The sequence below is a fragment of the Gymnodraco acuticeps genome, unplaced genomic scaffold (genome assembly GCF_902827175.1).
Source record: "Gymnodraco acuticeps unplaced genomic scaffold, fGymAcu1.1, whole genome shotgun sequence".
NCBI classification, from domain to species: Eukaryota; Metazoa; Chordata; class Actinopteri; order Perciformes; family Bathydraconidae; genus Gymnodraco; species Gymnodraco acuticeps.
In genome coordinates, this window is record NW_022989913.1 from 2,121,957 (window position 1) to 2,139,561 (window position 17,605).

At 39.7% G+C, this 17,605-nt stretch overlaps 1 protein-coding gene across 3 annotated transcripts in view; it reads right to left on the reverse strand.

Moving 5' to 3' along the window:
- Positions 1–9,794: 9,794 nt before the first annotated feature.
- Positions 9,795–17,605, reverse strand: part of LOC117541251 (netrin-G1-like) — a 63,829-nt gene continuing 56,018 nt past the window's right edge. For all 3 annotated transcript variants that reach the window (XM_034208433.1, XM_034208441.1, XM_034208426.1), the window contains one exon: positions 9,795–12,425. In XM_034208433.1, coding sequence (XP_034064324.1) covers positions 12,187–12,425 — 239 coding nt within the window. In that variant the 3' untranslated portion in view covers positions 9,795–12,186. The remainder of the gene's footprint in view (positions 12,426–17,605) is intronic.

Consider the following 17,605-nt stretch of genomic DNA (forward strand, 5'->3'; position numbering starts at 1 on the left):
TTACCTTTTTATATACAGTCTATGGTAATTACAGGTAGGCCTATATACTTCACTGCAGGCTGCTTTATCTTTTACGAATTCATTTTAAAAACAGGTGAACATTTACATTCCACAGATTTTGTGTTTACCTCAACTCTTTGGTTTCTCTCTTGGAATGAATGATTCAAGGCTGATGAAACAGCTGTTCACTGTATGCAAGGTAGCATGCAAGGGCGAGACTGTTTCCCTTCAAACATTAGCATCCAGCATACCATGAGTGTGACATCAATATTTAATAAAAGCATACCCTTAGAATTGTACTTTTGAAATTTGAGAGGCTATTTGATCTTTTAGACAAATGTTACATTCCGGGAACAAAGGCTTTGTAGTTTCATCACAAATCATAGCTGTGTCTTTGCAGAGTTGGATGTGCAGTTGAGAACTTGCAAAGCAATGAATAAAACGGAACAGAAAAGGAAAACACCAGTGCGTGGTGCGGGGATGTTAGCTCTGTTTTCTGTCTAAATTTGCTTCATTGAGATACAAGAAAAGCATTTGGGCAAGTACACTTCAAAAAGAAAACTCCACCAATGCATGAGTTCATGTGTCATTTCCAGGAAACATGGAACAGAACATTCAAAGTGAAAGTACATTGTTAGTAAGTTCCAACCTCGCCTCATGGATTGAAGGCATGAAGTTGTTATTTTTTTCTGGACGACGTTAATAACTATTCGTCCTGTATATGAAAGGAATGTTCATTGCTTTTGAAGAGTAAATCAACTCTAAGCGATAATACGGCTATTACTATTTTCAGAAAATTATGGTTTGATTAAATAAGCCCTTAATTTGTTCTATCTCGGTCTATTCATTTGCGTTACATGTCATGGTTTACGTCATTGCCTCCAGCAATTTACAGTTTTGGATCACTTGGCCTTTCTTAACTCTTACTGTAGCATGCAGCTAGTTTTACTATAACCATATCTGAAATGGTTCTTGCCACATTTTCCTATTTTCATTACATTGCTTTTTGACGTCTGTTTGTTTTAATTAATCTATTACCGTTGCTATTTTATGTATTTAGATATATAAGGAAACATAGACATGCACTTAATACAGGAATGCATGTATACACCAGTGTCTCACAGTATCAGTGTCTAGTATTGTAAACACTCCCTGGCTCAGGCTTACTTTTCCCTCACTGCTCTGCCGCCTCTCTAATGACCAAACTCAGCAGAGGGAGGGCTCTGCTGCACTAACAGTAACCCTCCTGTCACAAAGAGGCAGAAAGAATGGCTCCCCTAATACTCTTCCTCTCCTTAATCTGCCTGTTCCTGTCTTAGCCAAAGAGATGAAAGGCGACGACAGAGAAGTTGGATGGCAGCCAGAGAGAAATAAATGGGTGTACAAGGTTGCATGGAGTAGATAAAGTGCAGCGAGGAAATAAATGTTGTATGTGTGAATCTGAGAGGGAGACAAAAGGCGTACACACAGTGAGAGAGAGGAAGCCATGCATCATCTTCATCTGTCTGAATGATCTCCTTAACCCCCTGTCTTTGCCAGTCAGCCCCTCTGGATCTCTATGGGGGTTAAACAGGGATTTAGAAAAAGTTGAAGCTGCCCTCAAATACGGTGAGCACTCACTTCCTCTCTAAAGGGCTCGCCTCTCCCAAATACTTTATCTGTAAGATTTATATTCAACTGCTGACTGTGACCATCTACCCACCTTACCAAATCATAAAAACCACAACTATAGAGTGTTTCTGTATTCAGACAAGGTGCATTAAAACCTGTCTTGCAAGACAAAAGAGGAACGTAGAACAAATGTATCCAGTCTTGTTGCAAAACTCACAGGAGCTGTTGTAGCTCACACTTACGATGTAATGGCCATATAAAGCCATGAGATCTTACTTGATGAAGGGTGACTTAATTAAGTACTCCTAATATACCATTATTGTACCAATACAAAAATTAAAAGATATTGTAAGTGATTATGAAATGGGATCACTACAAGCGCAATGTTTTATTGTAAAGAGCTGTGGGTGGCAAATGTATAACCCATACCCATTATCTACTCTATCCCTATTTTAGTTTAGTCCCAACTAAGTACACAACTGTTAAGTCTGTATTTTTCTTTATTGGTTTGCTATTGTGTTGACATCTGTCCACGTATCCAGTCAAATATATCCACATCTGCTACATGAAATCTGAATGCCAACACTTCAAAATGTAATTTTTTTGCCGATTTAATTTCCAGTTATAGTTAAATATTACCAAGCTGAATCAATAAGCGAAGATGAAGAATACTGCATGCTAAAAATCATTATTTCAGCATGCTCAAATTAGCATTCCATTCATAGCACTGCTGTACAACTGTAAAACTTCCCGGAGCTTCAAGAGAGTTTATAGACGCTTATACTTTCTAATCATTCATCTCCATTTTATTAAATAATAATGTTCTGAGATTAAGATGAGTTTGTCCAGAGAAAGAAGGAATAAGGAAGGTAAGGACAAGACCACCCTCCTCTCTCCTTGTCTTGAAAGTGTTGCTAAGTCGCTGTGAGGACTCCATCAGTACTACCCAGCAATTAAGATCTCACAGATCAAAGCGGACTAAATGAGCTAATCCTCAGAGAACTCTGCTCTCTTTCCCTCTCTCTCGCTCCCTTACCCTGGTAAGTTCATCTTGACTCATTGCTCCATGTGCTGACTGTGCTTTGATGCTTGACAGCGGTGGGTTTCCTTAATGTAAAATGGTGAATACATGTGCATTAATGGCCGGGTAACACTTTCATATCCTTAAGGCCAATTCGCAGTCTGGAGAGCATGTTTTCAAAGGTTTTAAGACATAATTGGTGATCATGAATCTTTAGCTACTCTATCTGATGCCCACATGCAGCGCAGCCGAGCGCACAAGCCTAACATCGACTCATGAGGAAATCATTTTACAACACTTGATAACAAGTTATATACATACTATATGCCTGCATTAAACGTATGGTGCAACAAGCCCCTTCTGAGTGATTGGAACCAGCGCTGGCTTGAAAGCGACTGCTCTGAGGTCAATAGTCGTTCAAAGGAGCGTGACGGCGCTAGCTGCTTAGCAGCTCGGCCATTATCATAGAAAAAGCAGAGCATCTGCCTGTGACTCCTGAGGACAGGTTTAACGAGGTGGTGCTGCTCAGCATGGGGGCTTTTTGGCAGGGCCTGTCTGTCTCTCCCCCCTCCTGCTTCTTCTCTCTCCCACCTCTGTCTCCCCCTTTTTCTCCAATCCCTTCCTCCAGGTTTGTGCTGCCTCTTTCCATCAGGGAACCATTGTTTCATGGCGGCTTTCGTTCTCCCTCCTTTACATGTATTTCTCCCCACTGTAACTTGAATCTCTTTGTTTTTGTGTGCCAGTTGTCTGCCTCAAACGACCTCCTCTCTGTCCCTTTCAGTGTCTCCGACTATCTTTCTGTGTGTCTTTTCTCTAGCCGCTTTTTTTGTACAGTATCTCTTTGTTTCGGGGTTTTCTACCACCAGCACCACCTGTGCCTCTTTTTCTTCCAAACCACAAGACAACACTTAGCTTGAATTAACCAATACCACCAGAGACTCTGATTTTCAACAAATGTTGAAAAATGTAGTTTTAAAAAAAAAAAGATTCCAGAATTGTTATAGCAATTTTCAAGCACTAACATTCTATAAAGAGAGGTGTGTCCAACTAATAGATCTTTGTTGTCTTATTGCACATGTTATTATTAATGTGTCATCTTTCAGAGTGTCAGAACCAGCAGCTGTCAGTTCTCTGCTCACAGCTTTTTTTAAATCTCCCCAGCAGGTCCATGGTTGGATGCTTCTCTGCGGGCAATAACAGGACCGACAGGCTCTATTTTCAAGAACCCAGCAGCGCAGCTACATCGCAGTCAGGTGCACCTTGCCAAATGTGTCAGGAACGTGCCAAACACACCTTTGGTAATTTCGTTACCAGACTCTTGGTGCAGCAGCTATAGCACACTCTGTGCAGAAGGTGGGATTAAAGATAAACAGCTATTCCCGTCATGATGCACTGACGGTTTGGGAATCTTTTGAAGAGTTTTGCTTGGAGCAAAATAATAGTTCTCTCGGTCTTGGGACAGAAAGTATTTTTTTAAGCTGAGTTTTACACCGGAACAATCTCTTCACATTATTTTGCTCAACCCAGCCACGCATCTAGCTCTACTATCATACAACATGTGGACCAGTGGATCTGCTGTGTGTAATTGTGGCTCGAGAGTGACATCATTAACAAAACTGACTTGCAACAATAATTGTACACAACTTTTTTCATTCTCATTTCTGCTGCCTGCCACTCTAATGTGAAGGTTACCCTTTTTCACAGAGGAAATAGTCTCCAAGTCTCCTGTAAAGTGCAGCATACTTACTTACATGCATTAAAATACCCAAACCCATTGTTATCTATGTGTGTAAGTCTGCACAAAGGAGATATCCTGACCTTTCTCTGTCAGATGATTGTGGGATAACCAAGTCAACAACAGGGTACACATCATTGTCCTATTTCGTAGCTTTGATGCATTTCTACTACATAGAAGCAACAATTGTATCCCATTTCCTCCACTAATGAGCGCATTCAGTCAGCTGTACCTTGACAACTTCCTCTGTTGCATTTGTTGTGTGTGTTATGGTAGTCAGCTGACTCGTGTCATCCTGCAGTCACACAGGTCAGGATGCTGCCATTGTGCAGGCTTGCATACATAGATAACAATAGGCGCAGGTAGATTGATGTGTGTGTTGCCCTTTACTAAATAATGCCTATAACTCTTCTTGATGCACAGCATTACAGCTTTTGTGTTTTTGCATCCTTAATCAAGTCATTTGTTTTATTGTAGCTTTAACTTAGTGTATTTGTGTCCCTGAGTGTTAAAAATATACTGAATCAAAATGCAAAGTAGAAACAAGAGCCAAAGCTTCGGAGTGGAGTCCTGTCAGGCAAACTTAACCTGTCTGGTTCCTCTAGGAATGATACTGCACAAATACTAATAGTTAAAATAGGCAGAGTATGGGTTTTTGTTTGCAATGTTCTTTGAAACAAAGACTGCATATTATTTTTGTTTTCCCAGGCAGAGCTGTATAAGATGCAACCAAGCGACCAACACAAACCCCAAGTCTTTCTCAGCACGTGAGAAAAAAAGGATAAACCGGTTTCTTTCAAGCTCCAGGAACTCCGGAGCAGACTGTGAATGGTATCTTTTATTTATGGACGGCGTCGGCGTGATACATAAATAATTTCTTCAACAGGGTATCGGGGGCTTGCAGTGCCAATCCCAGCCGTGGCTGATTTGCAATTTAGGTGTGGCACTGAAGGCCAGTAGTGCTGGATTTGGCATTGAGAAAAAATAGACAAGAGCTGTGATCGTGTGTGACACTGAATAGGATTACCATCTGTAGCCGAAGAGCCGATTGCTGCCCTGGATTGTATTAAAATGAGGGGACATCAGATTGGTTTGTGGTCGTGACAAGAAAGCAGATTCTGTTTTATAGCTTGAGCACGGTGCTTCTAAATAGTCCTGCTTAAAGCTGCATTTCAGATACTGATTTTAATTCAATTTGTTGTTGCAATGGTTCAGCTGCAATTACAACCTACACAAAGTTTCTGGCATAAGAGCTAAGTGATACAAAGATGGTTTCAAATCAAATACGTGACTTGTACCTTTTTATGATGGGATTTTTTTTTTCTTCACATCTTTCTTGGACTAATGGATGGAGGCAGGAAGGAGGCATTGCTTCCTGTTAAGTCTGTTCCATGAACTCTGAAAGGGCAGTAGGGAGAAAGTATTTCCATTATGTTCCAGCAGAGGCAGCTAAACTTTCTCTTTGTTCTGTATATTGATTCTAGTGTACTGTGGCTCTCTGCGCCGAGCCAGTGAACCACCCACCAGCTGTTCTTGCGGTGTCAGCGAAGTGAATAGGAGTTTGATAAAGTCACAGATGGCATGCTGCTCCCACTCCTCCATAACTGCCATTCCTGATGTGTTGCTACATACAGGGTCAATACAATTTCAACCGTTGGAGCTGAAAATGTATCAGGATAGGGAGGGTTGAAGGTCCTATGGATGATGGTGAGTTTGTTTGTCCGTATCATTAAAGCACACAAGGTTATTTTTCACATGTGTATGTTTCAGGCATTCACATGTCATGTTGAACCTGTTCTCTGCACAAAAGCATAATTATTGCCCTTTTTTAATTTATTTTTAATTACAAAAATTGTAAATAGAGCATGATACATACATTTTAACAATAAGTGGAATTCTACCCTGCACTGATTTCCCCTGTGAATCTTTTTGCTTGGAACTCATCTCTTTCGACTCCACTTCGAGCGATAGAACTATTAACAAAGCACTTATATACTAATAAAGGGCTGTCTTATCTAAAGCCAGTTGAGTAGCACTTGAAATGTTTTTGCTCTATGAAACCTGATGTACTTATATGATTCTATTTTCTTCAAGTTCGTATTTTGTTGGTCGAACGCACTTATTGTTACATTATTTTTTTACATTACATTGCATTTAGCTGACGCTTTTATCCAAAGCGACTTACAATAAGTACATTCGACCAGGAAGACACAACCTTGAAGAAAACAGAATCATATAAGTACATCAGGTTTCATAGAGCCAAACATTTCAAGTGCTACTCAACTGGCTTTAGAAAAGACAGTCCTTTATTAGTATAAAAGTGCTTCGTTAATAAATCTATCGCTCGAAGTGGAGTCGAAAGAGATGAGTTTTCAGTTTGCGCCGGAAGATGTGCAAGCTATCTGCCGTCCTGATGTCAATGGGGAGCTCATTCCACCATCTTGGAGCCAGGATAGCAAACCCACGTGTTTTTGCTGATGGGAACTTGGGTCCCCCTCGCAGCGAGGGCGCAGCGAGTCGTTTGGCTGATGCAGAGCGTAGTGCACGCGCTGGGGTGTACGGTTTAACCATGTCCTGGATGTAGGAAGGGCCAGATCCATTCGCAGCATGGTAAGCAAGTACCAGTGTCTTGAAGTGGATTCTAGTAGTTACCGGAAGCCAGTGAAGGGAGCGGAGGAGCGGAGTGGTGTGGGAGAATTTAGGAAGGTTGAAGACCAGACGAGCCGCTGCATTCTGGATGAGCTGCAGAGGTCGGATGGCACATGCAGGTAGACCAGCCAGGAGGGAGTTGCAGTAGTCTAGGCGTGAGATGACGAGAGCCTGGACCAGAACCTGAGTCGCTTTCTGAGTCAGCTGGGGACGTATCTTCCTGATGTTGTAAAGCGTGTATCTGCAGCAACGGGTTGTAGCAGCTATGTTTGCAGTGAAGGACAGGTTGTTATCTAGGGTCACACCCAGATTCCTTGCAGTCTGAGTCGGGGAAACAAATGAGGTGCCGATGTTGATTGTTAGGTCAAGAGTGGGACAATCTTTTCCCGGAAGGAAGAGCAGCTCAGTCTTGTCAAGGTTGAGCTTGAGGTGGTGAGCAGACATCCACTGAGAGATGTCAGCTAGACAAGCAGAGATGCGTGCGACGACCTGGGTCTCTGAGCGGGGAAAGGACAGAATTAATTGGGTGTCATCAGCGTAGCAGTGGTAAGTCGCTTTGGATAAAAGCGTCAGCTAAATGCAATGTAATGTAAAGTATACCTGGGGATCAAATCTGAAACAGATTTGTTGCTGATGTGTACAACTGAGTAAGGCTGAAACTCATTGGGAGGCTTGGTCACATCAAGTGAAAGGACAACAATTGCAGCTAAACCAATTCATTTGAATGGAATTGCTATGATCAATACATTCAGTCATAGACAATGTATATCTGGGCAATTTCTGTTTGCATCATATTTGTGCTAATGACCAATAGTAATCAGACTGACAGTGTTAATGTTTGATTGAATCCAGAGATGGAAAGGAAGCATCTGAGGCATATTGATCTATCCGCTTTTATTGAACCTTCCATTGTCTTCATTTGTATTTGGTTATTGCCTTCATTTTATATATAATAGATGTATTTTTCTTTTCAAATGGAGTAATTATTTTGCAACAAAAGTTTTTGAAGAAACAAACTAGCTCACAAGAATATAAATAAATGAAGTAAGTAGTGCTGCTGCATAAAGGAAGAGAATGTCTTGGAAACTGCTATTCTTCATATAGAGCCACATCAAACCGTGCACGGCGGTCAAAGACGTTTAGTTGTTAGCAACACAATACTTCACTTGTGAACAGCATAAGGCCCTGCAACCTCTGCTTTATATAGAGATGTATATATCACGTTGCACGAGCATTACAAATATTTGAATGCTTTCCAAAAATGCTTGCATAGCATCATTTAAATTGTTTGCTGTTAGGCAAGGAAAGCCTAACTTTTCTGAGTAGCACCAATTTGTGTTTTGAGTTCTACTGCCGGGCATTTCAAAGACTGTCATTGATGATCTGACAATGGACCTTTGAAATCGTAACAAGCTGAGTGCTCCAGACATGTTGCTGACCCTCTTCTTTCCTAGATACTGAATACCCCTTGTCTTATGTAACTTTCTCCTGGAGCCACCAGTGCTGACAGTGGCAGAATACAAGGACTGCTCATGTCTAGAAATGTCCTCCTTATACCCCTCCAGAGTCTTAGAAGTGAAAGGAGGAAGGACAAGGCGTCACTGTGACACAGAGCATTAGAGAACAAAGGAGCAAACTAAAAGCGTAGGTCTTTGTGCACTGAATTCTGACCCCTGCTGCCAAATGTAGGTTAAATATGAACGTTTTGTTGAGCTATTAGAAAATATATGCTTGCATATTCACAAGTTGGAGTTGCCACAACTTTTTCTGTCTCTAAATCTGGTGTGGAAGACAAGAGAGTTGCTTTAAATATCCCCCACACCAATACTCCAGCAGTTATGGCCAGAGAGTTATAGCGCTCATGTTCCCTCTGTGGCTATGAATGTTGGTATAGGCAGTGGGTTGCACTTGCTCTCAAGGCACAATAATGGTCTCAGTCCAGTTGTTCATCAACCTTTTCTGCCATCATTTGCATTAAAGTGCTAGAGACTTGGATTTAACCTTAAAACTTTTTGTGCTAATGGCTAAATACAGCCCAAAGCCAGGAGCAAGTGTCATAAAACACCAATTTTATTGCACTAACATGCCATAAAGGTAATTGTCTTTCACACACACACTCTGGCACTTAAACACTGCTCTACAGCTTAGTTTCCTCCAACGGTCACCACAAAGCCTCAAGAGTGCCACTTCACATTCCGCAGAGCCAGTTTAGAGACAGAAACCTTGAATAATACTATTAAATCACAGAAGGCGATATAATTATAATGCTGGATTGATGTGATGCTGTTACTGTATTTGGGGTATAGTTATTTTTCAATTTATAGTCACATCCACAAGCTTGAAAGTGCAATTGACCTTTGGCCGAGCGCTCGTCCCTCTTTGTAATCGTCATTAAGCTTAACAAGCTATCTCTTTTGGCGTGGCACTTGTGCAGTTTACAATGACAACCAACACAAATTGACCATTGTAACTGTTGGTAATTGTTAAAAACAATGGGTCCTTGATTTCAGGCAGGTGTGCATAAGCAGGCTTTCCCACTTCTATCATGTATCTTTTTTTTAACAGCCGAAATTACAACACTTGCTGTTGATCTATCCCCTGTAGCTGGCTAGCTATTTAAACAAAAAAATGTCTAAAGAAACCCTATAAAGGGCATATGATCTTACTGGCTTCCAAAAAGTCAGCATCTTCACCAGTTAATGATCGATGTGGAATACATGAAAAATAATGAAATGGTATTTTGCTTGTATTGCAATGTAGTGCTACTTTGTCCTGGCATTAAGCGGGAATCCATCCGTCTGTTTAGCTTACATCATTTGACAAGCAAGACACAGGTTGGATGCTTTACTTTCATATTTTTAAGCAGTATATTTCACTACAAGAGAATAGGCTTTTAGAATAATGACTAACCACATTTGGTAAACATCGGAACTAACACAGTTGGCTAGATTGAGTTCAAACTTGATCAAATAATATCAACAACAGGATGATGGATGTGTGAGCTTGGAGACTACTCTGTTAACATTTAGGACCGGCTTCCACATAGTGGTTGTATTATTGTTCAACATTTATATCCCTTGTATCCCTTTTTGGCCTTAGAGCAATTCTAGGTTAGTTCGCTAGTGAGCTGGTCATGCTAATGTTCGTAGTTTATGTTAGAGCAGATAAAAGCACTGTTTAATGCATTTCTCAAAATGTTGCCCTTGTAATTTGAGTTCTGAGGCTTAAAAAGGTAATTATAGACAATTGTGTTAAACTCAACCCAATGCTCACCACAACATGTTGGCTTATCTGTTTTGGGAATTAAAAAATGCAAAATTCTTCAAATATGTTTCCGATTTATTTAGGTGAATGGCAATCACTTGGTTGTTTATGCTGACAATGAACTTTTCCTTTATCCCCCCAAAAATGTGCTAAATAAGTAGCATTAATTTCTCTCAATTTCATTCACATACGACATTCTGTTTCAAGTACCTAATTTTTGTTTCAAGAAGTTGCTTTCCAAGGCAAGAGTCTCTGTCAAAAAATGCATTCTCTTCTCTTTCATCGACAGTGTCATTTAATGAGAGGCACTTACAGTAGTCTCTAACACAATTAAGTGTTTCATGACACCCTCGGTAAGAAAATGAATCTCTCCAAATGAAATTGGTCTCAGTGCTCAGTATGTCATCCAGTGGGATGCAACTTCATTCCTATTCATTGACCCTCCATGACTTAAAGCTCATTTCCTGAACGTGTCGCTTCTCGAGGCTCCCGCAGCAGGATGCAGGCTTTCAACCAGCCTTCCCCTCTCTCCATTTGATTCAAGGATTAGATTTGATTACAGATTTGAGCTGGACAACCTCTGCGAAAGCTGTGCAATCCCCCTTTTTTTTTCTTGAAGTCTTGTTAAATTTACATAAAGCAGATGGGATTTTGGCTTGAGATTCTTCAGATTTTCCCATGTTTCATGAGCACAACAAGGACGGTTACAACACATTAGAATAACACAAGTGTAGTCAAAGATCTAGGAATTCATTTGTTGACTGATATATTGCTACCATCAACTGTTTCTTCAGTGAATAGGTCCACGATTGGCATTCAAAAATCCTTTAAAATGACATTCACTTTTTGTCATTGGCTTGAACCTATATCTACAAACAATACACTGTTTCACTCTACACATCTTGTCTCAAATGTCATGTTCCTAATTAATAAAAATGATTACTGTTCAACAACAAGACAAAGACATGTTTTTTCTTTTTCCCTTTGGTGGAAGTGTATTGTGTAAGTGTTTATGTAAACATAGTTTTGACAGCAGCTCTCAAATGAAGAGAACCATGTGCCACACAAGCAAAGAAATAATACAACCAAACTCTTTGCGCACTCATAGTCCACATCTAGGACGGGTTGGCAGCAATAGAAAACAAGTAATACATATTTTTGTTTTGCGTAGTCATGAAAATATCTGTTTTATACAAAAATTAAATACAGTTACAGTATGTTACAACTTTTTTTGCCACTTTTACAGGTGAGCTCAAGCATGACTACAAAGCCTCTGAAAAAGAAAAGGAAAAAGTACTAGATTTGTCAAGGAGCTCGATAATAAGACATGTGCAGCATTTGGCAAAACAACAGACACCCTTCAGCAAAGTAAATTCACCAGAGTCACTGAAGCACAGGGGGAGAAGGTGAAGGAAAGGAGGGGAACAGTGAGGAAAGGAGATAGCAAGTCGGGAAGGAGGTTGTGAGGCAAGATGTTTTAAGATGTCCACATTATTATTTTTTAATAACTTCAGATGATACTTAGAAATCATGTGTCTAGTTTTGTACAGTTTGCTCTCAGAGTGTGGGCAGCTCTATCCCAGTCTTCAGTCTGCCTTTAATAAAGTACCAGCCAATGACATAATCAAAAAGCGAAGGCTCCAGCCGCTTCCTCTGTGACACTATCAGACAGCAGTGACTCCACCTATCCCTTCACATATCCATTTAGCATTCAGTATAACCGATCAGTGCACAAGCTGTTGCACCAGTAACACTGTCACCCACCACTGTGGCCTTGGATGTACAAAAAAAGTTGCTTATATTGTATGCTGAGCACATTGTCCTGTATGTCCTTAAGGTTGAAAGTTCAATCTCAACATATGTGGTTTTAGGGTTTTGGTTGAGGATGAGAGGCCGTTCAGGTCTCTCAGCAAAGGGAAACAATCAATAGCGGGAGCGCTACGAGGGTAAGCGCGAGCTGGCGGATGATGGGGGGATGATGGAAGGAGTCCTGTCCAGACAGTTGGTCGTCACACTCCCCGGGGCCCTGGCAGCGAGCTCTCTCACACAGGACGCCGGTGAAGCTGGGGGAACAATGGCACCGCTGATGATGGTGGCAAGTGCCACCGTTCTGACAGCGCAGCATCGCGTTGTCACACACCCGAGCTGCAGAGACAAAGCAAAAAGGGCAGGGGAGACAGGAAGGGGTGATTAATAGATCACTCAGTGATAGGGCGGCTGAGAACATCAACAGGCAAGTTCACAGGGCACAAGCTGCCTCTTCTTGTCCTGTCTGCATCGCTCTGTGTCCTTAGAGCACAGCTGACACATTAGGGAGGGTGAAGCCAAGGACTTTGTGAAGAAGTATGCAGAGGAGGAGGAGACAGATAACCAGAACACATACTATATGAAAACTAGAATGTAGTCCACAGCCTGTGACAACCCCTTTCCACAAATGATTTGTTATGAAAAACAGACATTTTTATGGATTTATGGATATTTTTTGAATCACCAAAGGGACTTCAGGGCAAATCCTGGCTCAACAAAAGAGCAAACGAACCATGGCAGTGATGAGGTAAATTAACGATTAGTGAATCCAGGGATGCCAGAGTATTGTGAAACAGCCCCCCCTGTGTGGGACAGGAGAATTGCTTCCCTGTGGCACAATGAAACCTGAAGAGAGGAGAAGACAAGGGATGGATACCTGGCAACACCTTCCCCTTTTGATATGCAAATAAGCATGTTCAATGATAAACAAATTGCTGTTGTTTTCTTTCTGGGTTAACCTTAAAACAAACAATACAACACTATTAGGATATAATAATGTAACATCCTGACCTGCACTGTTCTAATTGCCACCATACATTTCTTTGTTTTGATATAGATTGATTAGGACTACATAACCTAATATACTCATTTCTAGACAATAGATCACAACACAATTATTCCAGGAAGCCTTTCTGCTGGCAGAGGTGAAATCCTGGAAGAGGTAATGTTTGCCAAGAGATTTCATTGTAATTGGATATCTCTGCTTGCATAAATAGTAATCACATTTTTGGTTTTCAGTAATGTGTCTCGTGCATCAGAATACACTTTAGAAGAAATATAATTGCTCCTGCCAAAACTATTAAAAAGACACTGGTATTGCATTTAAGTGAATAATATTCCACTTCCCTTCACACAGACGCTGTTATGTGCTTTAAATGGAAATTTCACCTTGGGATAAAGGGGATTTTATGGGATTTGCAATAATTCTGTGATGAATTGTTCTAAATTACTCTTTAGGTAAAACCACTTTCCCTGCGTTGTCTGCCTCTACTTCCGACAACCCTGAGAGGCTTGGTATGTCAGCCTTCTTGTGTTGAACTGTTTTTATGTATTTATAGACGGATTGATAATGATTGCATTATAAGAGCAAATATAGCTGCTCTTCCAGTCAGTCTCCTGACTGCGTGATGGATTTCTCCCTGAATGACTGTTGAACACTGGTGCGAAATAATGAGACTGCCAAGAATCCACTGCTCTTTGATGACATTTCCAATTGATGTATTAGATGTAGTACAAATGTTAGTTCACAAAACTTGAATCGCTGCGGGAAATATATCATAAGGTTTATAAATGAAACCCGAAATACACACACTACTCTGATCAACAAGTCATGTCATGAAGAATCTGTTTGTTTAGATTCAGGACAATATTTTACTACATATCTTGCAATAGCCTAGTAATCCAAAGCAAGAATAGAATAACACTTAAGTGGCTATAAACCATATTTATTCAAAGTAAACCAAATTATATACCAAATTGCTATACATAAAATAATTACAGTTATTTTTGTGAATTTCAACTCTCGTAAAAATAAATGCTACAATTGTTCTTGTCTGCTGGATGTGTGAATACATTGATTGCAATACCAACTTAACATTTGATAATATATCAGCGTAGTGTTCACAGCTCATCTTAACTGGTCCCAAGAGGCCAAAAATCAGTATTTGCAGGTTTGATGACCATTTAATTTTAGTGTACATCTGTAATCCAATGCAAAATTGCGATGTCCATATTTGTCAAGTAAAACAACTCCTCCACAAATGGAATAACATATTTTGCAAACACAGAAGTAACATGTTAATATTAGTTGGTATTAATATCATTTCTTGAAGAGGTCCCCCTCTAATACTAGCGTACGAGTATAGGGCTTTGACCAAGTCTGACATGACCAAGACTTATAGAGAGTCAATTTATGCCCAACAAATTAACACATTACTAATGCAATAGTGTTTGTAGTTGAACTTTGCATGCATTAAACCAGACTCCTGAACTACAGAGTGCGGCTGCCCTGTCCTCCGTGGGTTCAAACATTAATGGCCCGGTGGCTCCACCCCAATCACTAATTTTCAAAGAAGCTTTCTTATTTTACAGCTAATGGAAAACACCTGCGCTCTGTGTTTTGGTGAAAAATTACCATGGGATCAGCTAAGTCTCCATTAAGGTCCACACATTAACTTTGTTTCCTGTGGCCGAAGAGTAATCTCTCTGTCCTCCAGCGGACCCTCAGGACCGTTGTCTTTCTAAAAGCATCTGTAGCCCAATTCGTTTTCTGATGCTGAGGCTTAAGCCTGCGGTGTACTTGTGGAGCCACAGGGCCCTGCTGTCAGGACAAATGCTGAGGGGAAAAAAGGGAATTATTTTGTGTTGCTTAAAGTTCAATCTCACAAAGTGTTATGGTATGTGTGAAATAATTAAAAGTTAGTAAGTTGGTACCTTTTATTTACTATCCAGTAGAGACATGGTGAACATTTTAGTGAACCTTTTGGGTAACACATCACAGTTAGGCAAATGTGATGTGAGGCTATATTTTACTTTCTTTCTACAATACGTGAAACGAAAAATGGGATTATTATTTCACAATAAAAAGCATATGAAAAGGAAAAATAATGTTTAAAGGGTCAATTTATATCAATATAAATGTATTATATCCTATGTTTTTCCATCTCCACTCTGTTTATAACACGGTCTTTTGATTTAAAATGAGGAGCCTCCAAACCTAAGCATTAAAAACCCAGATGACAGCAGTACTCACTGAGATGAGTAGACTGTACTTGAGGTGTAGAGTCAGTCAAAAGCCACCCTTACAATTGATAATAAAATAGAAAATCTTTCTTTTTGAACGATGTATACAACTGTCTCTTCTGTAGGCAAGTTGACACATGCCCTGTGTTACTTACTTTCTTACACTTACTCTTGGACTTGTGCTGGCAGCAAGTGAGAACACAGCAATGTGAGTCCTGGCTAAGCTGGTACTCTCTCTGAGACATATGTGCACCTCACACCTCCGTCAGATGTGTGACATTTTAGCAGTATAACTGTTGTGACAGATCCTGCCTTGGGCCTTGGTGTTGCACGAAGCAACATGGAGAAAATCCAGCACAGCAACAGCACAATAGTGAGAGATAGGAAGGACAAAGAGCTGCATTTCATACTGCTTCTTCCAGGGGACAAAAGAAAATGTGTTTAGGAAACAGGGGGTGTATTCTGTTTTTCAACTGATAATATTACATTGAGAACATCACATCTGTGTTTAAATCAGCAGGAAGAGAGCTAGTTAATATCCTAAGATGAAGCTTTTTTGTGAAAGATCTACATATACTAAAGAAGTTCTAAAGAATAGCCAACCTTTTTTAAAATGCGCCAATTGTCATTAAAATACCTAATATTGCACAAATCAAGGCCGATAAGAGCCCAGGGAGACAGCAACACATAAACGGAAGCAATATAGAACGGTTTGCGGATATATATATAGTTTAGGTATTCATAGTGATTCATTGAATATTTTAAATAGCTTTAATAACTATAGATTCACCATAGCAATCAACTATAACTGGAGACAGTTTTCAGATACAGGATCTTCTAATTATAAGCTCTGAGACAGAATAGTGTTGCTTCAATTACATTGGATCAATATATTTTGCCATGGTGTCAGAGTAAGCTGAAACCCGCATTCAGCCATGCCTCGTGTTGTCATATTAACATGAAGGTTTCGTCATTAGTCATGACTCGAAGCACTGAAGTTCAATACCGGGTGTTGGCTGCAAAGAAGCATTTTAAAGTAGGCATACAATATTGCATCTGAAGACGGAGAGGCGTGGTTTTCATTTTAAACATGTCAGGGTTGGTAAATGCTGGGAAATGTGTTATTGTTGGAATACAAATAACATTAAATGCAAGGAATGATTTTAAAAAACAAGTTAAATATTATTTACTTGTTGAGAGTTGTTCTAAGCTAAGATAAACAAGAAAGCAAATACACATTCTGTTTCTTAAAAATATAGGATCTTTAAAAAAATTGTTTGGGGCCTATCTATAATTGAAGTCCAAGAGGCAAACAGTGTAATGATTGCTTTTCTTTTTAATACATACAAAATGATCAAGATGTCTGAAAGGCGTTTTCTTTTTTTTGCCCAGCAATAACAATTCCAATGTAACCTTGTTCAGGTACCAAACACACAATTTAGAATTTGAGGTTTTATTGCAAAAGTTAAATAACTACATTGTGTTTATTCCAGAATAATTATTGAAGAATATAATGTCATTTGTTCTAAAAAGAAAAAATCCTCCTCCTATGCACTAAAGCAGTGCTTCTCAAACTTTGTTCAGTAATGTACCCCCTTTGAAACATTTTCTCAGCCAAGTACCCCCTGGCCAACCCCGAACATTTTTGATCGAAAAAGCCTATACAAATAATTCAAATATAGTGATGTTCCCTCAGTGTGTGATTTATTAACTCCTTCGTGCATGCTTTACAACAAACTAAGGATATTTTCATCTTCATGCATGAAAAAAAATAACACGACATTTTTCTAAAACAGATTTTTCCAAGGAGTTTTTCAATTGAAGTAATATGTTTAACAAACCAATGAACAACATGATATATTGTGAAAAACTATAAAATACAACACACACATTTGACATGAGGACGCCCTTAGTGGTTCTATAGGAATATTTTATATAAAATTGTGTTTTCTATTTAACTTATTGTACTAAGATTATTTTTGTAATCATGCATGGTATTTTTTTAATCAACCTTTTTTTAATATTTTTTTTTAAATCTCACGTACCCCCTGCAGTACCCCAACGTACCCCCAGGGATCCGCGTACCCCCATTTGAGAATCACTGCACTAAAGGATATTCCTATGAAACACACACTGTCATGGGGCATTTAGAACGGCTTAAGTAAATGCAGAGAATGCAGCACACGCTTTTCATTGACATTGTTCTAGGTGAGATAAATGCTGCGTTCTGACACTTTATATGGAAATGATGCAGATTACAAAGGAAAAGTGTTATT